The sequence below is a fragment of the Macrobrachium nipponense genome, chromosome 26, assembly GCF_015104395.2.
Source record: "Macrobrachium nipponense isolate FS-2020 chromosome 26, ASM1510439v2, whole genome shotgun sequence".
Lineage (NCBI taxonomy): Eukaryota > Metazoa > Arthropoda > Malacostraca > Decapoda > Palaemonidae > Macrobrachium > Macrobrachium nipponense.
This window is the reverse complement of record NC_087215.1, coordinates 20798628-20822898: the sequence shown is the minus strand read 5'-3', so window position 1 is coordinate 20822898 and position 24271 is coordinate 20798628. Positions and strand designations below refer to the sequence as shown.

General features: G+C 41.1%; 1 protein-coding gene across 10 annotated transcripts in view; it reads left to right on the top strand.

The window, feature by feature from the left end:
- LOC135200049 (uncharacterized) overlaps nt 1-24271 on the top strand; it is a 289020-nt gene that overhangs the window by 75115 nt on the left and 189634 nt on the right. For 8 of the 10 annotated variants that reach the window (XM_064228287.1, XM_064228291.1, XM_064228289.1 and 5 more), the window contains 2 exons: nt 4882-4968; nt 19679-19855. In XM_064228287.1, coding sequence (XP_064084357.1) covers nt 4882-4968; nt 19679-19855 — 264 coding nt within the window. The remainder of the gene's footprint in view (nt 1-4881; nt 4969-19678; nt 19856-24271) is intronic. The other 2 variants (XM_064228292.1, XM_064228290.1) reach the window with 1 other exon arrangement.

The window sequence follows — 24271 nt, the reverse complement described above, 5'->3', positions numbered from 1 at the left end:
CCAATAAGTGAGTCTTCCTATTGTAAACGACCGAGGGTTTGTATACCGTATCGGAACAAATAACAATTTGTCGCAAATTGTATTTTTCCTAACTATACAAACCTGAGGTCCTTTACATAGTTCCACCTCATGCCACCCCTCACTCTGCATTTCCTGGGCCTCAAGCAAAGTGACTCCTCGCCTCGCAGTCAAGCGTACCGCTAACTGCTGGACAAGTAGTTAACTACCGAACCCCTTGTTCGAAAAGCTTACGACCGGTTCAGCTGTCGCTAAGTACCTTCCTATTGTAAATGACCTCAGGTTTGTATAGTTAGGAAAAATACAATTTTCAACAAATATTTATGTTAGGTAAAACCACCTAATCTGAACCAGAGAAATTATCCACATAGCATCGTTAGCCTAGTTCCATTTTCATGTAAGATACCAAGTTCCATACTAAGATTTTGTTAAATTCACATTAACTTTAGTATATTAAGGGGGTACCAATGTACAGTGGTCCCCCCGTATTCGCGTTCTCCGGATTCGCGGACTCACACATTCGCAGATTTTTCTTTGGAACCTATCTAGAAATTATTCGCGGACGGACTCGCCGAAAATAATCACTAATTAGTGTATTTTGATGTTTATTTTCATGACTAAATACATTTTTATGATACAAAAATGATTTACTAATTTTCAAATATTAATTTTGATTAATACTGTATTAGTAAGTTTAATAAGTTTAAATATCACATAATAAAAATAATAATTTCTCTCTCTCTCTCTCTCTCTCTCTCTCTCTCTCTCTCTCTCTCTCTCTCTCTCTACTACAAAGATGTGTTTTTTTCTATGATAAATAAATGATTGCTATTTTCAAATATTATTTATACAGCAATAACATCAATTCATTCAAAAAAAATACCATAGTGAATTGGTAAGATTTTAGCTTATAAATTTAAAAAATTATGGAAGAATGAAGGAAATCCCAGTCTTCTTTCTCTAACTCCAGGTACTAAAACTGTCATACGTATCGATTTAAGTGACGGAGGGGAAGGAGCTGTTTTGTTGCTGCCATCAAGTGCTCATGAAATTTTCTATGCTCTCTCTCTCTCTCTCTCTCTCTCTCTCTCTCTCTCTCTCTCTCTCTCTCTCTCATTTACTCAAATTATACTTGGTATCTCCAATGTTGGATGCAGATCCTGGCTCCCCCTCCCTCTCCCCCTCCCCCTCCCAAGTCGTTGTGGGGTGTCTGTCAGGGGGAAACCACCCACTAAAATATCTGTCATTACCACCGCAGTACTCTTGAGATGTGCAGTGCTATTGTAGTACAAATTTTACTTGGTATCTCCAATGTTGGATGCAGTTCCTGTCTCCCCCTCCCCCTCCCCATTCATTGTGGGGTGTCTGTCAGGGGGTAACCACCCACTAATATGTCTGGTATTACCATCACAGCATTGTAGGATGTGCAAGTGCTATTGTAGTACAATTTTACTCGGTGTCTCCGATGTTGGATGGAGATCCTGTCTCCCCTCCCCTTCCCCCTTCACAAAAATGTCTGGTATTACCACCACAGTACTCTAGGATGTGCAGAACTATTGTAGTACAGATTTTACTTGGTATCTCCATGTTAGATGCAGATCCTGTCTCCCCTCCCCTCCCCACTCGTTTGTGGGTGTCTGTCAGGGGGTAACCACCCACTAAAATGTCTGCCATTACCATCACAGCATTCTAGGATGTGCAGTGCAATTGTAGTACAAATTTTACTTGGTATCTCCAATGTTGGATGCAGATCCTGCTTCCCCCTCCCCACTCGTTGTGGGGCGTCTGTCAGGGAGTAACCACCCACTAAAACATCTGTCATTACCACCACAGTATTCTAGGATGTGCAGTGCTATTGTAGTGTAAATTTTACTCAGTATCTCCTAAGTTGGATCGAGATCCAATTAACCCCCCCTTTTCAGTGCGTCTGTCAGGGGGAACCCACCCTCCAAAATGTCTGTCACTGGTCATTCTATAATCAGTAGAGTCTGCAGATATATTATATATTAGTTTCATCTGGTATCTCATATATTGGATCTAGACCAAAATCTAATGAGCAATTAGTGGTGCTTGTTAAGTAAGCCACCCATATATTTTCGGCAGATGGTCAGTTTCACAGTTTACAAGTCTACTCCTAAATACCGGTAGGGGTTACAGTCGGTATCTCGTTTGTTGTATCTCAATGGTCCGGGCTGCCGGTGTATATTTTAAAGAAATACAATACTAATCTATCCATGTCACTTTTAATTAAGGTTAACTCTCTCTCTCTCTCTCTCTCTCTCTCTCTCTCTCTCTCTCTCTCTCTTGCCACACAAGATAATGTGTCATAGTGGTAACTCCCTCCCTCTCTTTCGCTGGAAGCGTTATAAGTATTTTTTGAGAGAACAGAAAGAGATACTCTCTCTCTCTCTCTCTCTCTCTCTCTCTCTCTCTCTCTCTCTCCAATTACATTGAAAATCACACAGTGGGTATTTCTACATCAGCGTAGAGGGATTACTATATCTTTTTGCTGGGTCCCAGCGCACGTAAATATATATGGAAATGAAAAAGCAGACCAACTAGCTAAATCAGCTGCAACCAATATGATACCAAGACCAATTGCTGTACCATATAGAGACTTTTTTCCTAGTATATCAAAGTTCATTGCAAGATTATGGGAACAGCAATGGAACGAAGCAGGACCAAATAAAATGAAAGAGTTTGCTACACGTTCACACCCTTGGAAATATGAATCTATGCCTAGGAAATGGGAAGTAACAATATGCCGCCTCCGTATAGGACATACAAGATTGACACATGGGTATCTCATGAGTGGTGAATACCAACCCTACTATGATGACTGTCTCGTCCCGATGACTATTAAGCATTTACTAGTTGAATGTCCTAGTCATCGGGAACTGAGAGAGCAGCACTTTAAAGACAAAAGAGATAGAGATGGTAATTACAGTTTGGCGAAGATATTAGGTGAAGAAGCACAGTATGATTATGAGTGTGTTGTAGAATTTTTAAAAGAAGTTGGAGTTTTTAACAAAATTTAGGTATTTCACTTTCATGTATGTGTGTAGTTTTTAGCTTTGGTTTTTTAGAATGAATGTATGGAAACGTGAGTAAATGTATTTATTGCCTGTTTGTGTTCTAGTATGAAAGCCTTTGCCTCTGTGCAGTTTTTTATTTAATCTTAATTTATTATTTATTATCCTACATGACCTGTTTGGTTCCAGTTCGTGGCCTTTGGCCTGGACCTTGCATTTTATCTAATCCTTTGGGCCGACCCTTTGGGAGCTGAGGGTCAGCTCGGTGGTTTGGTTAAACTATTTTATAATAATAATAATAATAATGTAGTTTTGATGGTGTTTAATGCGTAAGTAGCATCTTTGCGCTAGCTATAGTACAATAACTGATACAGGATTTTAAGAGTTTTTATGATGTGTGCGTGGATTTTTCCCAAATAGGGAAATGGCTTCATTCGGCGTTAATGATCCTGGTAGTCACGACGCCAGATAATTACTAATTATTCTCTCTCTCTCTCTCGTCTCTCATCTCGTCTCTCTCTCCTCCTCTTCTCTCTCTCTCTCTCTCTACCGAGATGAAAGAATTTTTATGGTACTAGTATGTAAAATGTTTATTGATAATTTCAGTTATTTAATAATAATAATAAAACTGTAATTATAAAATTCATAATGGTAGTATTTTAAAGAGATGAAAATTACCTTTCCATTTTCTTTCTTACTGTGATGAGAGAATTTTTTATGGTAGATGCACATGTTTATTTTATTTTCAAATAAAAATAATAATAATAATAGAAGTAGTAATAATACGATAACTAAATTCAAACGAAAATTCTTCCCTTCGTCTTTTCCTGTATCAATTTCCCTACCTCAACTCCAGTGACGCTCGGAGCTGGGAAAGTAACAATGCCATACAATTATCAACGAATTTAATGGTTTTATGTAATCTCTCTCTCTCTCTCTCTCTCTCTCTCTCTCTCTCTCCTCTCTCTCTCTCTCTCTCTCTCTCTCTCTCTCTCTCTCTTCTCTGGAGAAATATATGTATTTATGGGAGGGGAAAAAAGTTGCCTACAGACGTTCATTTCAATCTATTGAAATCGTAAGGAGTTATTCTCTCTCTCTCTCTGCTATTGGCTGTTTATATATTTCTAATGGTAAAATGTTTAAGATGACTTTAAAATGATATTAATAATACCAATTCAATGGTATATTTGATGTAGGATAATACTTTAAGTAGACATTTGGTATTTGTGATTTCAAATACAATTGTTCCCTTGTAAAAAGAAAATGGATGTCTCAAATAGTAACAGTATGAAAGAAAACGTGCATGACTGAATACTTATGGGGGGACTGAATTATTTTCACATACGTAACTAAGTCATGCAGTACGTACATAGTATGTATTTATGTATAACCATAAAATGTGAGATTTACTTTAAAACAGTATTAATAATATTTCAAAGATTAATATGAACCATAATAGGATATTTTATGTATATTTGATGAAGGATGGTCTTTTTAGGGATACTTTGGTGTTTGCATGTTCAGGATAGGAGTTTATGAGCATTTTTAGAGGGGGGTTCCAAACATTCGCGGATTCTAACTATTCGCGGGGGGGGTCTGGTACGCATCCCCCGCGAATACAGGGGGACCACTAGTTTATTATTGCTGTTACTGAAATACAAATGGCTTTATTTTAATTAGGATTAGAACTTTTGATCCATTTATTTTGTATTTTCAAAATTATATTGAACATATTTCTGAACCTCGTAGAATGACAAGTGCTTTACTCACAGTTCATTCATCCATCCATCCTTTTTTCATATTCAAACTTGAATTGTTCCCTTTTCTTTAGGGACGAATCAAAGCTGCCAAGGAATGTAAAGACCTACCTTTCCAAGAGGCCAACACATTGCTAGATATCGCAGGAAAAATTATGATGGTGAGTAAAATTAGAGCTTTTTTTACTTATCATGTCAGTTTGGTTGTTTGATTTTCATTGTCTGGTAAAAGTTTGCCAGATAATCTGAGATTAGGTGCTAATTTTGGGGGGAATTGCAGTACCGAGTTTTAATGGCTGATTCCAGCTTGTGCTGAAAGATACTCCTATTTTAAAGGATCTGGTTTCTATACTTATGATAAATTCAAAATGACAAATTTGTAACTAATTTGTGTTTTTCATAACTAACAAACCTGAGGTCGTAACATTAGGATTTACTAGCGCCAAGTTGGAAACCGGTAGAATTAAAATTAAACCTAAGACCTCAGGTTTGTTAGTTATGAAAAATACAAATTAGTTACAAATTTGTCAATTGTTCATATACGAAACAAACCTTCGGTCTTAACATTAGGATAGACTTACTTATTGGAGGGAGGTAAGTCTCTAACTGACTGGGAGTTTGCCACCTAAATCCATTTCCGAATATTAGGAGTATTCTAAGAGAATGGACTATAAACCTTTGAACCAAAGATATAAGGAAATCTATTGGTTTCCCTCACTGGGTGCTGGTATCGTGCCATGGTTTATAAACTATGGGGAAATAGAGGACCCTCTATTCTCATAAACCACTCTTGTCCCTTGTATCTGGATCCACCATCACCCCTCCCTTCCTTATTACCGAGAGGGGTGTGTTGCTACTGAAAAGTATACTATACTCTAACATAACTTTACAGTATGGCTGACCACCTCACCTGCATCTAGTCCGTTCCAGCTCATGATGGTACTCTCCTTCATACTGCCCATAGGTAAAGGAGTAGAAAGAAAGTAGTAAAGAAAAAAGACCAGTCATCCCATTCATTCTACTTTCATACCTTCATCTTAGACTAGACACAAACTGACCCGCCAGGGGTACTGGATGAGCTATACCAATTGCTGGGCTGCCACCACTGGACCCAAGGAAAAGCTATCCAAGGATCTATGGGCAACGTCTTTTAAATAAAAGGAAGTGAAAGTCGTTTGGCGTTTCCAAACACAAGCTTTCAGAATTCTCTCCACAGACATATTCTTCTTGAATGCCAAAGAAGCACTCAAGCCTCTAATGTCATGAGCCCTAGCCCTCTCCTGGCTATCTGACCCCTTGTCTTCTGTCATGTAGGCATTCCTGATCATTTCTCTTAGCCAAAACGATATTGTATTTCTGGACACTTCCTTTTTGTTCCGTCCTGTACTTACGAACAACCTCCTGCACCCCGGCCTGAGGTGCCTTGTCCTCCTTAAGTACTCTCTTGTTACCCTGACAGGACACAGAAGCATCTCATCTTTGTTATGATCTACAAAATCTGCCAGAGAAGGTATGGAAAAAAGAGTCAAATCTGCCGTCCACTATTGATGGGTTTTGATTCTTGGCCATGAATTCTGGCACAAGCTCGAATGCCTTTTGACTTCCAACCTCTCGAGTGCTTTACAATAGATGACAGGTCATGTAGTTCCCCCACCCTTTTGGTTGAAGCTAGGGCCAATAAGAAGACTGTCTTCAGGGTCAGGCTCCTATCTGTGGACTGCCTTAGTGGTTCGTAGGGGGGTTTTGTCAGACTACTCAATACCATGGTCAAATCCCAATCTGGGGCTTTCAGTTCCTTTGGTGAACATGACTGCTCAAAGCTCTTCATCAACATGGCCAACTCCCATGAAGATGAAATGTCCACGCCTTTCATGCGTAAGACCGAGGCTAGAGCAGCCCTGTACCCCTTCACCGCAGACACAGACATATGCCTTTCTGTCCTGAGATATATCAGAAAGACTGCTAATTGCAGAATAGTGGTACCGAGTGGAGACAAGTTCCCTCTATGACACCAATCACAGTATGCTGACCATTTTCCTTGGTATACTGCTGCTGATGACTTTCTGATATTTCCTGCCATGTGCACTGCTGCTTTTTGTGAAAACCCTCTCGCTCGCAAGAGATACTCGACAGTCTCCACCCGTGAAGTGATAAGGACTTCACCGACCGGTGGTACCTCTCCACGTGTGGCTGACATAGCAGGTTGTTCCATTTGGGTAACTCTCTCAGCACATCTATCAGGAGTTCCAAGAGGTCTGGAAACCATTTGGCCTTTGGCCATAACGGAGCTACCAGTCATTCTGAGGTTCTGAGACTGCATTACTCTGTTCAGAACCTGACGGATTAGACAAAATGGAGGAAATGCGTAGACGTACAGATTGTCCCATGGGTGTTGTAGCACATCTGCTACTACCTCTACGTCTGGGACTACCGAACAATACACTCCCAACTTTTTGTTATACCTGGTTGCGATTAGGTCTATGATCGGCCTTTCCCACAACATGAACATTCTGTCCACTACTTGTTGGTGCAAGGACCACTCCATTCCCAGGATCTGATCCCTGCAGCTCAACTTGTTGGCCACTATGTTTCTTTTTCCCAGAATATATCTGGCCCTGATGTCTACTACGTTCTCTACAGCCCACTGATGAAGTTGAACTGTCATCACATGTAACTGTCGAGACACTAGACCACCTTGTTTCTTTATGTAAGCTACTACTGTGATGTTGTCTGACATCAAAACCACCGAATGCCCCTGCACCCTCTCCCGGAATTCCTGTAGTGCTAGAAATGCTGCTTTTAACTCCAGCACGTTAATATGGAGTTATCTGTCCTCGCCGCTCCATTTTGCTGAAACCATCAGCTCCTCCATATGCGCTCCCCAACCTTCTAGTGACACATCTGAGAACACCAGGAGATCTGGGGAGGGTTGCTGAAGGGGAACACCCACTGTCAGATTGCTGTCCTTCACCCACCACAGCAAGTCTTTCCTCACTTCTGCCGACAAGGGAGTCTGCTCGTACGAGTGATCTACTATTGGTGACCAGAACTCCTTCATCCTCCATTGTAGAATTTGAAGGTGTAACCTCCCTTGTGGTACTAGCTTCTCCAAGGAAAAGTTAGAACTCCCAGTACTACCTGCCACTGTTTTGCTGTCTGTGTTTGTTTTTCCAGAAAGGCATTCACCACTTGTTTGCATTTCTCTACTCTCTGGTCTGTCGGGAATACTTTTGCTTTTATTGTGTCTCTAACCATTCCCAGATACACCAGTCGTTGACTTGGATCCAACTGCGACTTCTGATTTATCACAATGCCTAAGCTGTGACAAAACCGTAGAGTAATTTCTCTCTGGACTTTGCTATCACCAGCCAATCGTCTAGATATCTTATTAGCCTGATCCCGTGAGCATGCGCCCATGTCGACACAAGAGTAAACACTTGCAAAACTTCGAGGAGATGTTGTCAATCCAAAGCACAGAACTTTGAACTCGAAAACTTTCTCTGCAAGACTGAAGCAGAGAAATATCCTGGAAGACTGATGGACTGGGATCTGAAAGTATGCATCTTTCAAGTCGATTGTCAGCATAAAGTCCTTGATCCTGACTGCTTGTAGAACTGTCTTTGGAGTTTCCATTTTGAATCTGGTTTTTCTTATAAACAGATTCAAAGTTGACAGGTCTATTACTGTCCTCCAGTCCCCGCATGCTTTGGGTACAAGGAAAGTCCTGCTGTAAAACCCCTTTGACGGAATGGATCCTTGTTCCACAGCCCCTTTTTCCATCATCTTCTACACTTCCTCTTGCAGAATAAAAGCCTTCTGAGGTTCTTGAGCATAAGCAAGGTGAGGCATTGGCTGTTCTGTCAGGGGTGGGGATACTTCGAACGGAATCAAATACCCGACTCTGAGAACATCCACCACCCACTGCTCTGCTCCCAGTTCCTGCCACACCTTCCAGTGATTTGCCAGGCAACCCCCCACTGGTGTGGCTGAGTGATGAGAGGCGCCTATCTTATCGTCTTGAGCCCCTTCCTCTTCCCCTAATCCCCCTTCCTCTGTTATTTCTATTGTGAAAGGGCCGATGAGTTAACTTCTTTGGGGAAGAGGGTCTTGTTGCTCTTCTAGGGATGTTATGCCTCGCTGGCTTCTTCCGAAGTATTTGCTGCTGCCTTACCTCCATAGGATTAGCCTGACTGCTAGATGTTTTCCTTACTGCCTGCTGTACCAATCTATCGTTAGTGTCCATCCTTCGTCTATCTATAGCCTCTTCTAGTATGGCCTCTGGCAACAGCAATTGCGACTCTTAAGATATTCCCATTCCTCATTGGTAGTAGGGAATCCAAATCAACAATGCGACTTAGTCTAGCCAAAGCTGCATCCCTCCTCATTAACAGGATATTTGCCCAAACATTGGCACTTAAATTTGTCAAGTACACAATTGCTTTGGCACCTGTTGTCACTTATGAGGATGCAATCTTCGCAACTACTGTCGACCAAAGATCCAGCCAAGAAGCAGTCTGAAAGACAGAAGAAGCTGTTGCTTCTAACGTAGCAGCCTCTTGGCAAGTCATCGAAGGGCATTCCATTTTCACTTGATCTAAGGTTAATCCAGGCCTTAACCTTACCACATTTGGGTTAATTTGTCTAGTCAGTAAAGGAACCGTCGGTGTCGTATAATATTTTCTACGTTTCATCATTGGAGGAGGGATAAACTTAAACGATCTATTTGATCTCGAGGAATTATCCCTTCCCGCAATCCGTGCGTTTACGTGTTGTAAAACGGACTGCGCATGATTTTTTCACACCAAACGCCATGTCAATCCCCTGAGGAAGCATACTGGCAGGTGTTTCCGTTCTCTCCGAAAGGTTATTGAATTGACGAATCAAATCAATCACCTCGGCATACAAAGCTAGAAACTCTTGTTTCTCTCCTTCCTCCGGTTCTAGCGTACTGTGCTCAGCCACAGGAAACGCTATCTCACTCCTATCCCCTGACAAATGTCCGGGCGCTTCGTGGCCGCCTGCCTCTACGGCTGCGGTCTCTTTGATCTCTGCTGACCGCTGACGGCTCAATCCCAAACAGTCAGCAGGAGAACGAGACCGCCTCACTCCTTCTCTGCTCGCGGATCTAGAGCGATATTCTCGCCTATACCTCCAAGATGAAGGGTCTCTCAAAACCGAGCTCACTTCCTCTCCATGACCATTAATATCGTCTCCAACGACCGTCGGAGAGTTCGGCCTTGATCCTTCATCTAGTCAGACAACGCCTTCCACCAGCGTATCAGACGAGGTTGCCAACTCGCTATTCTTCAACCTTTTGACCCTTTAACGCCGATTAGACGTATTAAACGTCGATATAAATTGTCTGTTGGGTGTCAATTGGACGTATGGTATGTCGATATAAATTTTTTTTTTTAGATTTGCGGAAAAATAGTTGGGGAATGCTGGGAGCTCAAGGATCAAGGCGTTGTTTTGTTAACAATCGTTACCCAGGCACGCAAGCATGAATTTCTTTCTTCTCGCACTAAAAAGTATTAGCGACACATCTCGGAAATTATTTCGTCACTTTGACATAATTTTTTCACCATTTTATATTAGCCGTTACATGAAGTATTATATATGAAAATGTGCACAAGTTCATGTACAATACAACTAAAAACAACTCATGGTTGTAGCTTTTATCAGTTTTGAAATATTTTCATATAAATAACGATAATGCCAAAATTTCAACCTTCGGTCAACTTTTACTCTACTGGAATGGTCGAAAAACGCAATTGTAAGCTAAAACTCTTATACGTATTCTAGTAATATTCAATCATTTACCTTTATTTTGCAACAAATTGGAAGTCTCTAGCACAATATTTCGATTTATGGTGAATTTATGAAAAAAAAACTAACTTTTTCCTTACATCCGCGTGGTAACACTTCCGAAAAAATCATAAATTTTTTCGTCCGATTGTCATAATGTTTGCACCATTTTAAATTAGCCGTTACATTAAGTTTTATATATGGAAATATGCGCAATTTCATGTAGAATACAACAGAAAACAACCCATGGTTGTAGCTTTTATCAGTTTAGAAATATTTTCATATAAATAACTATGTGCCAAAATATCAACCTTCGGTCAACTTTTACTCGACTGAAATGGTTAAAAAACGCAATTGTAAGCTAAAACTCTTACATTCTAGTAATATTCAATCATTTACCTTTATTTTGCAACAGATTGGAAGTCTCTAGCACAATATTTCGATTTATGGTGAATTTATAAAAAAAAAAACTTTTTCCTTACATCCGCGCGGTAACTCTTCTGAAAAAATCATAAATTTTTTCGTCCGATTGTCGTAATGTTTGCACCATTTTAAATTAGCCATTACATAAAGTTTTATATATGAAAATGTGCACAATTTCATGTAGAATACAACAAAAAACAACCCATGGTAGCAGCTTTTATCAGTTTTGAAATATTTTCATATAAATAATGATGTGCCAAAATTTCAACCTTTGGTCAACTTTGACTCGACCAAAATGGTTGAAAAACGCAATTGTAAGCTAAAACTATTACATTCTAGTAATATTCAATCATTTACCTTTATTTTGCAATAAATTGGAAGTCTCTAGCACAATATTTTGATTTATGGTGAATTTATGAAATAAACTTTTTCCTTACATCTGCACGATAACTTCTGAAAAAATCATAAATTTTTTCGTCCGATTGTTGTAATGTTTGCACCATTTTAAATTAGCCGTTACATATAGTTTTATATATGAAAATGTGCACAATTTTATGTGGAATACAACAAAAAACAACCTATGGTTGTAGCTTTTTATAGTTTTTAAATATTTTCATATAAATAATGATAAATAGAAAAATTTGTCCTTCGGTCAACTTTAACTCGACCGAAATGGTCGAAAACTGCAATTGTAAGCTACAACACTTACAGTCTAGTAATATTCAATCAATTAACTTCATTTTGCAACAAACAGGAAGTCTAGCACAATATTTTGATTTATGGTGAATTTTTGAAAACTTTTTTTTTTTTCTACGTCTGCACATTACGAATTCATGCATCATTTTGTGATAATATTTTCTCTGTGTTGCCTTGATTGTTTTACAATGTGTTATATACCAAAATGATCGCAATTTAGTGTACAATACAACGAAAAAAATTAACTTGATAGCTTTTAACAGTTTTGCTCACAGCACGATTTGTATACAATTATATATGAAATTTTTTTTTGCGCTGTCATATATCCCAATAATTATACAGGCAGTCCCCGGGTTACGACGGGGGTTCCGTTCTTAAGACGCGTCGTAACCCGAAAATCGTCGTAAGCCGGAACGACGTTGAAAAAATGTTTTAAACCAATAAAAAGTTATAAAAACCTTATTTGTAATCCTTTGGTTACACTACATTTGTTTCCTGTAGTTTTATGTACAACCTGGAGTTATTTTCATCAAAAAATGCTGGTTTTTGAAGGTAAAAACTATTGTAATCCTCTGGTGACACTCATTCTTGAAGTTTTATGTACAACCTGGAGTGATTTTGCCAAATCTAGAGGGCTACAGGAACAGTTGATCACTATTTACGTCTCATATAGACTAATTAAAGTAAACGTATCTTTAAATAGGCTTATATATTAGTATCAACAAAACATTTACTGGCATGAGTCAGAGGCCGTTTAAAACGAACACTTCTCTGTCCTATCTGTTCAGAAAATAAACGTTACGTCAATCCCCAAGACCATTGTTCACAACTATGAAATATATGGTAAATGTGCATACCTAGATGGCTACGAGGATGATTGCAGAGATCTACATCCAAAAATATGCAAAAACCTAAAAGAAGGAAAAGGATGTAAGTTCGACAAAAAGTGTAAATATATGCACCCTGTAGCCATGAAACATAATCAAATAAATAACCAATCAAGTAATAAAATCCAAAATAAGAAAGAAACAAATAAAGAGAGGAATAAAGAATATCAGGTAAAAGAAAAAAGCAAGCCATCAACGAGATATGCAGAGGTGTCAGCAAAAAATTTCAAAGCATCAGCTCCAAGATTCTACTCAAGAGATAATAACTGTTTTTATTATGCAAGAGGATATTGCAGATATGGAGAAAATTGCAGATTCAGACACAAAATGAATAATTATGATGAAGGAAGAACAAATATTATGGAAAAGTTGGATTTTTTAATGTCAGAATTTCTGGAAATGAAAAAAGAACAACATACCAGAACAGGAAAGAGACATGGGAAAATCCTTATTATTACCAATATTAAATGAAGGAGAAAACACGCAAACCATCATAGTGATGAATGCGCAAGGTTTAGTTACGAGTAACTCAAAAAGAAAAATAGAGTACTTAGAAGAACTAACCCAAATTGAAAAGAAAATAGATATAATGAATATAAGTGAAACCTGGTATTCCCAAGAGACTGGGAATGATGATCAAATAAAAGGGTTCCAAACTTATAGATCAGATAGAAAAAAATAGGAATCAAGGGGGAACCGCAATATATGGGAAAGACAAAAAACAAGGAAAAATATATGAGAAATATAGTAATTCAGAATGTGAACTAATAGCGGTAGAATTTGAATCTGAAAAATTAATGAACATAGTAATATATAGACCTCCTAATACTAAAGAGTTTGACTTAATAATAGAAAAATTGGATGATATATGTAGAAATCACAAGGACTGGACTATTCTCCTATCTGGAGACTTCAACTTTCCTTTCGTAGACTGGAAAGAACGAATAGGAGATTGTGGATGTACTTATACATATAAAAAAGAGAGTAATAGTAGTGCAGAAGATAAGAGGCAATTCGAAAAGCTATTAGATATGCTACTAGAATACAACATTCAACAAATAAATCACCTGCCAACAAGAAAGGAAAATACTTTAGACCTAGTATTTGTGAACGAGATGAATTATGTTAAAGAAATAATAGTTTATAATGCGAGTATTTCAGACCATAATGTCATAGAATTAACAGTCCATTCCAAAGCAAGTGAAAACAGAGATAAGCAAGAAATGAAAAAGTGGGAAGGATATGGAAAATACAACTTCTACAGTAAATATATAAAATGGTCAGAAATAAATGAAGAATTAAACAAAGATTGGGATAACATTTTCGTAAGTGATGACATAAGGGTAAATACGGAGATATTATATAGAATATTAGAGAAAATAGTGGATAAATGTATACCGAAGAAGAAAAGTAAGCATCAGTCATGCATACCAAGAGACAGAAGGATCTTGTTCCAGAAAATCAGAAAGTGGAAAAAAGGTCTTGCAAAAGAAAAAAATGCATGGAAAGTTTAGATAGAACTAAAAAGTAAGATAGAAAATGCAGAACAAAAAATTATACAATCAAAAGAAAATGAAAAACGGGACTTGGAAGAAAAAACCCCTTGGAAGAAAAAACCCTATTAAATATCAAGCAAAACCCCAAACTATTATACTCATATGCGAAGAAGATGAATAAAAGAAGAATAGAAATAGGCCCTCTAAGAATTGAAGGGAGATTAACGAATGAAAAAAAGGAAATTTGCAACATATTGGCAGAACGATATAAGAGAGAATTCACCCCTAGAATAGATAATGAAGATAATGATATAGAAGTAAGGGATGAAAATAGTGAATATCTAGCTGACAGATATTAATGAAGCTGATATTGTGCAGGCTATTAATGAAATTAAAAATGGAGCTGCTGCAGGGCCTGATGGAGTGCCTGCTATTTTGTTAAAGAAAGTAGTTCATTTTATCGCAAAGCCACTTGCAATATTATTAAGACAAAGTGTAGATACAGGCAAGATTTATGATGAGCACAAATTAGCATATATTACCCCTACTTTCAAAAGTGGATCAAGACTAGAGGCAAGTAATTATAGGCCTGTGAGTCTAACATCACATATTATGAAAGTGTATGAAAGGGTAATGAAAAAAAATATTATGAAACATTTAATAAAGGACAACATGGTTTCGTACCCGGAAAAAGTACACAAACCCAACTGTTAGTCCACCGTGAGAACATATTCAAAAATATGAAAAGCGGAAATGAAACAGATGTGGTTTATCTAGACTTTGCAAAAGCTTTTGACAAAGTAGACCATAATATATTAGCGAAGAAAATTAGAAAACACAATATCGTGGATAAAGGAAGATGGTTAAAAGAATTTTTACACAACAGAAAACAGATAGTTATTGCAAACAAGGAGAAATCGGATGAAGCCAAGGTAATATCCGGTGTGCCACAAGGTACGGTGTTAGCTGCAATACTGTTTGTTGTTATGATTGAAGACATAGACAGTAATGTTAAGGATTCGGTAGTGAGTAGTTTCGCAGATGACACAAAATAAGTAGAGAAATTACTTGTGATGAAGATAGGAACGCTCTACAAAGAGACCTTAACAAAGTATATGATTGGGCAGAGGTAAATAGGATGGTATTTAACTCTGATAAATTTGAATCAATAAATTATGGAGACAGAGAAAGAAAGCTATATGCATATAGGGGACCTAATAATGAGACAATCACAAATAAGGAAGCAGTTAAAAAGACCTTGGTGTGATGGTGAATAGGAACATGTTATGCAATGATCAAATAGCAATTCTGTTGGCAAAATGTAAAGCAAAAATGGAATGTTGTTACGGCACTTCAAAACAAGAAAGCTGAACACATGATTTATGCTTTATAAAACATATGTTCGTAGTCCACTTGAATATTGCAATATGATATGGTACCCACACTTATCAAAAGGATATTGCACAAATAGAGAGTGTACAAAGGTCCTTTACAGCTAGAATAGAAGAAGTTAAAGACCTTGACTACTGGGAAAGACTACAATCCTTAAAATTATATAGTCTAGAAAGGAGAAGAGAACGCTACATGATAATTCAGGCATGGAAACAGATAGAAGGAATAGCAGAAAATATCATGGAACTAAAAATATCAGAAAGAGCAAGCAGAGGTAGATTAATAGTGCCCAAAACTATACCAGGAAAAATAAGGAAAGCACACAGGACATTAATCCACTACGCACCAGCATCGATAATGCAGCGTCTATTCAATGCGTTGCCAGCTCATCTGAGGAATATATCAGGAGTGAGCGTAGATGTGTTTAAGAATAAGCTCGACAAATATCTAAACTGCATCCCAGACCATCCAAGATTGGAAGATGCAAAATATACCGGAAGATGTACTAGCAACTCTCTGGTAGACATTAGAGGTGCCTCACACTGAGGGACCTGGGGCAACCCGAACGAACTGTAAGGTCTGTAAGGTAAGGTCTCTCTCCTCCTCTCTCTCTCTCTCTCTCTCTCTCTCTCTCGTCGCTCCTTCTCTCTCCTCTGATCAAATTACTGGATAATGTCTCTCTTTGGATACTTTGATTTTGCCAAATCTTGAGGGCTACAAGAACAGTTGATTACTATTTACGTATCATATAGACTAATTAAAGTAAACGTATCTTTAAATAGGCTTATATTATTAGTATCAACAAAACATTTACTGGCATGAGTCAGAGGCCGTTTAATGAAATGAACACTTCTCTGTCCTATCTGTTCAGAAAATAAACGTTACGTCAATCCCCAAGACCATTGGCAAATGATCTCATTTGCCAAGACGCCTCTCTCTCTCTCTCTCTCTCTCTCTCTCTCTCTCTCTCTCTCTACCTCTCTCTATCTCTCTCTCTCTCTGTTCAAATTACTGGATAATGTCTCTCTTTGGATACTTGGAATTTGCGTTGTAATCTAACCAGAAACTTAATTTTGTTATTATTACTGGAAACAAGCAATGATTTTTTCATTATTTGCGCTTTTGGACTGTTATAAACTTGCGCATCGCAAGCTAGTATTCATTCGCTCAGAAACTAGTTCCGCATATGAGGCGTCACTAAAAAAATTTGAAAAATACGACATAAAAAGTGTCGAAAATCATCATAACCTCAAAGTTTTTGTTGCTAACCAGAAACTTATTTTTATTAATATACTGTGCTAAACTATAAAGGATTTTTATCATAGTATGCGTTTTTTAAAAGCGTCGTTAACTCGGAGCGTCGGAAGACGCCTCTCTCTCTCTCTCTCTCTCTCTCTCTCTCTCTCTCTCTCTCTCTCTCTCTCTCTCTGATCAAATTACTGGATAATGTCTCTCTTTGATACTTGGAATTTGCGTTGTAATCTAAACAGAAACTTAATTTTGTTATTATTACTGGAAACAAGCAATGATTATTTTATTATTTGCGCTTTTGGACTGTTATAAACTTTGCGCATCGCAAGCTAGTACATTCATTCGCTCGGAAACTAGTTCCGCATATGAGGCGTCACTAAAAAGATTCGAAAAATATGACATAAAAAGTGTCAAAAATCTTCATAACCTCAAAATTTTTGTTGTAATCTAACTAGAAACTTATTTTTATTAATATACTGTGCTAAACTGTAAAGGATTTTTATCATAGTATACATTATTTAAAAGCGTCATTAACTCGGAGCGTCGGAAGCGTCAACGTCGGAACAAACATCGTAACCCAGGGCGGATTTTTCAATGAATATTTAAGAAAAAGCGTCGGAACGTCGTAAGCCGGAGCCGTCGTAACCCGGGGACTGCCTGTATATGATAATGATATTTCTTTTCATTTCTGATGGTTGCATACTAAACTTCAGGCAATGACAAAAGGAGCCAAAAATGAACTCTTAATCTTGAAAACTGAGCGTGCGTGCTGTGATTTAAAAAAAAAAACATTTTTTCCGCTTCGGCACTCACTCGCTAACGCCGCTGGCATACAGGAGACGATTTTTAAAATACCGCTTCAGCGTTCAAGGGTTAAGAGGAGCCTTATCATCTTTTCTCCGTATTTTAAACGGTCTTACAGGCGAAACCGGTATCTGTGCTCTATCCTTTGCTGCACTTTTCGTCCCCAATGCAGATTTCGCCGAAGACACTGTAGTTTTTCTTTGACTCTTTTTAGTCTCTACTGGCAACTCCGCGTCGGCTGTTATCCCATCAGCCGTCAACTCACTCGCTCGTTCGGACTCTTGTAAACAGCTTCGTCCCCTAGCTTTGAGCTTACCAGCCACTGACTTCTTGCCTTTCTTGCTGACTGGGATGTGACCGTCCTGGCCCGAAGATGAAGAAGAATTCCCTCTCCTCCTCTTGGCCCGAGGATCAGTCGCAAAATCCCGTATTCTCCAACGCCTGACTGGTACACGCTGTGACGTCATCGAACTTAGCGATGACGCCGAGCTAGAGGAAGAAGACGAAGAAGAAGATGAATCATGCCTTTTCTTTTTGTCTTTCTTATTAATTTTCTTCTCTAGATCCTGTAATTTCTTCATTACAGTGTGCACTACCGAGTCAGAAAGCGTATTTGAGTCCGAAGGCAGCGAAGAAGACTGAGAAACAGTAGGCTGTGACATCATCGCGTCTGCCATGTTGGTGTGTGACGTCGGTTGTGACATCACCAATCTTGTTGGGAGAGATTGGGCTGCTGCTGCTGGCATCCCTGCGTTTGCAGCAAAACTACCCCCAACGTTCTGCATCGCCGTAACCAATGAAGTTGTTGTCATAGCTGCGGCATTATTTCCCATAAAGTGCAAGCCCAGGGGATGAGGAATATTCTCCGCTGCCGGATTCTGCTGGAACCGTGACGCCATATAATGCGACATCAAACCTTCCAAGGTTGGTATGCCTGGAAGGCCTAGCGCCGCCCACGTACCTTCCATCCTGTTCGAGTCGGGAGCAGGCACCTGGAACAAAGATGGCGATGCTCCCGCCCTCCCTGCTGGGAACAACGGAGCGTAAATATTATGCATCAAATTACCCAAAACCCCTCCTGGCGTTTCTGAAAACGAACCACTAGGAGAAACCGAAAGGGTATGGGACAAATCAAAGGCAGGTGGCGAAACATATGGAGCAGTCTGGTGTATTGGCGATACAGAAGAAGCCGGCAACGCTTGGTCATCCAAAAATGGCGTCGACTCCTTTCTTTTGCACTGGCCTTTCTCATAAAATTTCCTCCACTGTTCCACCGACCAACCACGATAAACAGAACAAGGATTAGTAATTGTACATACATTTTCCCTGCACCTACCACACAGATGAGAATCCATCGACACCAAAGTTAGGAATCTTGAACACGGAAAGCCGACTCCAGGGCATTTCCTTTGTCTTGTCTTCGAAACAGAAGAAGATCCCCACGGCGATACAAAACACTCCATCTCACCACTTACACACTCTTACAGCTCACACCCACACTGAGCACACTTAGAGAAAGAGAATTAATAAGAAAAATGAAAGTGAAATGGATAAAAACGGGCAAACTAAAACCGGCTTCAAACAGATAGACAGAGAACACGTCCTATCTTGAAGGTGGTAGAAAGATAACTGGCGGGTCACACGACTCTGTGGGCATTCTGGGTATACATGCCCTGTGACCTGGTATAGATGCCAATAGTCCCTGGATTGCACAAGTTTAATTTTAATTCTACTGGTTTCCAGCTTGGCGCTAGTAAATCCTAATGTTAAGACCGAAGGTTTGTTTCGTATATGAACAATTACTTTTTAAATGTTATTTTTATTACTGACCCATTGTTCATATAATTTAATCCTTCCTCCAGCACTACCATTTTATTATTTCCTGACTTATGAAAAATTTATCAATGGGTACTTTAGGTTCCCAGTGAAATGTAAGCAAAGGGTTACTTTTGTCTGGATAGTCAGAGACCAAACTGTTGGCTTTCTTTGAGTGATGGGTTTGTTTTGAAAGTGTTAAAATTGGTTGTCCACACCCACCCAAATCAAATCACAATGTTTGTACAGTTTATATTTGTTTCATCAGTCCTCATTATTTAACACTGAAATGCTAATTTCAGGAGATTAAAAGTGTTGAAGTTGTACCAAAAATCACCTTCCACAAAGCTGAAGAGTTCTTTAATGATGAAAATCTGCCGAGATTTGGATATTTAGCAACGCTGGAAGTATTGCCACACCAAGTTGTTTTACTTTATCCTAACAACATTGTTTGTGGGCCAGTAGTATTTGTTGTTCAGGTAAGATTTGGCAGTGGCTTTTTTTTTTGGCTTCCAGTCAAAGTAACTGTAATAATGTATTCAACTATCAGTATTAAATTGTTTCATCTGGATTCAGTGATGTGTACATTCTCTCTAATAAATTGTATCAAGTTCTTACCTCTAACTGGAACTATCTTAAGGTTATGTTAGTGACAACTCTTGTAAACAACCTTATGCAAGGGCCTACGTTTAAAATGAAATGCTGTATCCCATTAGAAGTAGAATCAGCAGATCCCATATTTGTTCCTACACGATTTACAAACCCTCGGTCCTTTACATAAGGAATTACTACTTTGCTTTCAGCCGTCTTCCGATGAAGATGTGTGTTTGTGAGCTCCGGCTGACTGGTCGTTGATCTTTTTTCCCGGTGGGATCTTTTTGGTTTATTTTTGTTTTTAAATAAATATGTATATACGGTGTTTGATATTGATATAAGTAATATACAAACCCACTTTTTGTGATAGCCTTTATTGCCGCCTCTCTACTTTTGTTAAGAGTTGGCAGCAAAGGTATGCCAACATATTATTTACATTCTTTCGCCCTTTAACGTGAGGACGAGATATGTATTTAACGTGAGGATGAGACATGTATTTAACAGGAGTGATATTGATCCTGTAACGAGACATGTATTCATCCGAAAATTACGCTTACGCTTGGGAATTACCGAGGGGAACTTCAAAGGTTTGTCCTTGTATGGTTTTTATAGTAATTTCTCTTCTCCTTCATCCTTTCACTTACTATTGGATGAAGGTAGAAGAAGGGGCATGTGGTATTGATGTTTGGGGGATCTCCTCTCACTTCGGAGGGTGGTGCCCTTGGATGTGTGAGGAGAATTGTACCTGTGACTTGTAGCATGTTGTGATACCGATCCTCGAGTGTGTGTACTGATCCCCTGCTGATAATCATATTTCTTTACCACTACCACCCTGAGTTATGTCACTGGACGAAGCTTTCGCGCTGCCCTGTGATGTTTATCTATTCCTGATGGTAGAAGTCTGGCAGAATTTGGAGGAATCGAAGAGGAAGCGAGCTCGTCAAGTGTCGTCATCCTCCTCTTCAAGATCATCATATTTTCATGTCTCCATCCCTTCGACTTTTAAGGCTTTGCCGTAGAAGAGAAGGTGGTCTCCCCCCCTAAGAAGTCTTGTCACGGGACTTCTAAGGGTCTGGCTCGCTCCGGTGAGACAGGTGGGTCTTCCGCTGGTCCTCCTGTTCCTCCAGGAACGGGGCCCGTCTCTCCTTCCTCAGGGAAGAAGAAGACGGGGACCATGGAGGTACCAGCCACTGCTGGTACCTCCTCTCCCGGCTCCAGAGGTTCCACCTCTGGACTGGGAACCGTCTCGGCCGCTCGCTTGCGAGCGTCACTGAGTGTATGGTTACCTACGGGTGACCGTGCAGCCAAGGTTCAGACTGCTGAGTACGCTCACCGTGTCAGGACCCAGGCACGGAGCGGAAGGATGGTAAGAGTCGCTCAGGTGACTCTTGCCAGACCGGCGATCGCTCTCGCAGCGATCGTCTGGTACCCAGGGTTGACGTGACGTTCCTGCGGGACCGTGCACGCAGAGACCAGTGGAGGCTACCCATCCAGCCCTCTTGAGAGGTTTCGGCCTCGACGAGGACTTGGAAGAGTCGGAGGACAGTATCGGCTGTCTCCTGTCAGGTGCACGTTCAGCCCCACCCAGACAACGGTCGCATTTACGCGACCAACCAGTCTCGGCAGTGGCAGACGCTTCTCCTGCCAGGCAAGAGTTTCGTAACCCTCCTCAAGGAAGCGTTCTCTCCACTGCTGCTCCCGCACCCCTCTGGACAGGTGCAGTTGGGCCTTGTTGCTACCGCAACTCCCCAACTCTGTCCTGGATGGAGGACATGTCAATTGTCCTGAGGAAGCTGGCGAAGAGGAAGTCCACGAAGAAGAGGAAGGTGTCGTCTTCTTCATCGTTGTCTTATGCCGCCTCTTCCCCTTCGACTTCCAAGACCACCCAGCCAAGGAAGAAGGTGGCCTGCCCCCCCCCAACAAGTCTCGCACAGAGACTTCTAAGGGTCTGTCTCGCTTTGGGGAGACAGGTGGGTCTTCTGCTGGTCCTCCTGTTCCTCCGGGAACGGGACTCGTCTCTCCTTCCCCATGGAAGAAGAAGATGGGGACCATAGGGGTACCGGCTACCACTGGTACTTCTGCTCCCGGCTCCAGAGGTTCCACCTCCGAACCGGGAACCGTCCCGGCCGCTCACTTGCAAGCATCACCGAGTGTATGGTCACGTACGGGTGACTGTGCAGCCAAGGTCCAGACTGCTGAGTACGCTCACCGTGTCAGGACCCAGGCACAGAGTGGAAGGATGGTAAGAGTCGCTCAGGTGACTCGCCAGACTGGCGATCGCTCTCGCAACAATTGTCCGGTATCCAGGGTTGATGTGACGTTCCCACCAGACTGTTCACGTAGCGAAGCTGAGAAGAGGTCTCCCCTGGTCACCAGGTCTAGCCTCGGCTGGACCTGGTATTGTGGCGCGTTGAGAGGACGGTGAACCTGGTCCAGGTCCAGCCTCGCCTGGCCTGGTCACCGGGTCTAGCTTCGGCTGGACCTGGTACCATGGCGCGTCAAGAGGATGGTGCTTGCTCTCACCACGTTAGTGGACACTATCAGTCACCCGACCATCGCTCCCACCAGGACCGGACGGCTTGCACGACTGGGAGCAGCTCCCCTGACGCACAAGACCGACGCTACTGTCCTCGGTCCAGCGCTTCTCCGCAAGGAAACCGCTGGTCCAGACCTGCAGCTCAATCGCCTCGGTGGGTTGGCGGATCGCCTGCAGTCCTCCCAGCCTACCGGTTCTGCTGGTAGGCAGGGTAGGAGCTCTCATAGCAGCTCCCCTGACTCACAAGACCGACGCTACCATCCTCGGTCCAGCGCTTCTCCGCAAGGAGACCGCTGGTCCAGACCTGCAGTTCGATCACCACCGTGGGTTGGCGATCGCCTGCAGTCCTCTCAGCCTACTGGTTCTGCTAGTAAGCAGGGTAGGAGCGTCAGGTCTCCCTCACCTGTCCTTTCAACCTCCTCGGGCTACACCAGGAGGAACGAGGTGAACAGGAGGGACTGTGATGAATGCACTTCTTACTGTCCGGCCACGAGCCTGGTTCGGTCTTGGGACCAAACAGATCTTACGCTCAAGTGGTTAGAGGAGATCGTGGGGGCTGGCGAGGACGATGACACTTCCTAGACTCATGGAGTGACCATCACCGCTGTTCACGTGACGGTCCCGCTTCTCCGACTGCTATTTCCACTGGCCAGGCGAGCGAGAGCATCCAATCTTCCTCCCCCATTCCTTCTCTTCCTATGGTTGCAATGGAATGGGAGGGATCCTGCAGTGTTCTCTGTAGGATTCCGCGTTGGGGACTGCGTTCCTGAAGGAACCTTGAGGTCCTACCGGACATAAGTCCCCGTCGTTGAGGAAGGATCTTGCCCATTCCTCCTTCATTTCTACTGGAATCGGGAGGACCACCACCCGATGATCGTCTGACGAAATTTTTTTTTTTTTTGGGGGGGGGGGAGTTTTGCCGAGCACTTAAAATTCTTCGGAGTTTCTAGCACTCTCAGAGTGTTTTTATCTTCTACGATCTGCAAACACTTGGGCGGGACCACGGTCCAGAGTGGGCGAGACGAGAATTCCTGATAATTGTTACTACGATAATCAGGAATCTCATTGAATGCTCGAATTCCTGGAATTTCTAGCGTTAGAAGGAAGTACTGCTGCTGAAGGAAGAATATCTTGGGAGGGGCTCAGCCTGGATGGACCTGACGGTCCGTTGCCTCAGTAGGCAGTCACCCCCGGGATAGAGAACTGGCAATAACAGTCATTCCTCCTCTCTTTTTTTCCTTTTGCTTCTTGGTTAAACCAGAATGAAACGAGGAAATAAGAGGAATTCGGTGGAGTTTACTCCTCGGAATTCGAACCCAAGAGACTGTTTTTGGTTCAATCCTAGGATTTTACCGAACATACGTCAGTCCGTTCAGGATGGATAGCACCGAGAGTTTGAATGCCCCTCCAGTGCTACTGTTTGGAAACATCCAGTTCGGCTTGAACTAGTCTTCTTCGGTATCCTGTTATCGCCGTAGAAGTCTTCCTTCGGGAAATCTTCACCTTCCTCTCTTCATTAGAGAATGAAGGAGGTCGGCTTCCAGTCCTTAATCTTGTTCCTTGAATGGAAGAGAATTTAGGCTTGAGGTCTATGTACAGGAACCTACAAATGTACATACTACGTATATTTCTCTCGCGACATGCTTCTGTTATCAGTTGAATTGTCCGAGGTGTAGGCACATACTGTAGTTAACTCTACGGGTATGTGACCGAGACGAATAGTATCTTCTTAATTGAACTACAACTTGGGACTGCCTTGCAAGCC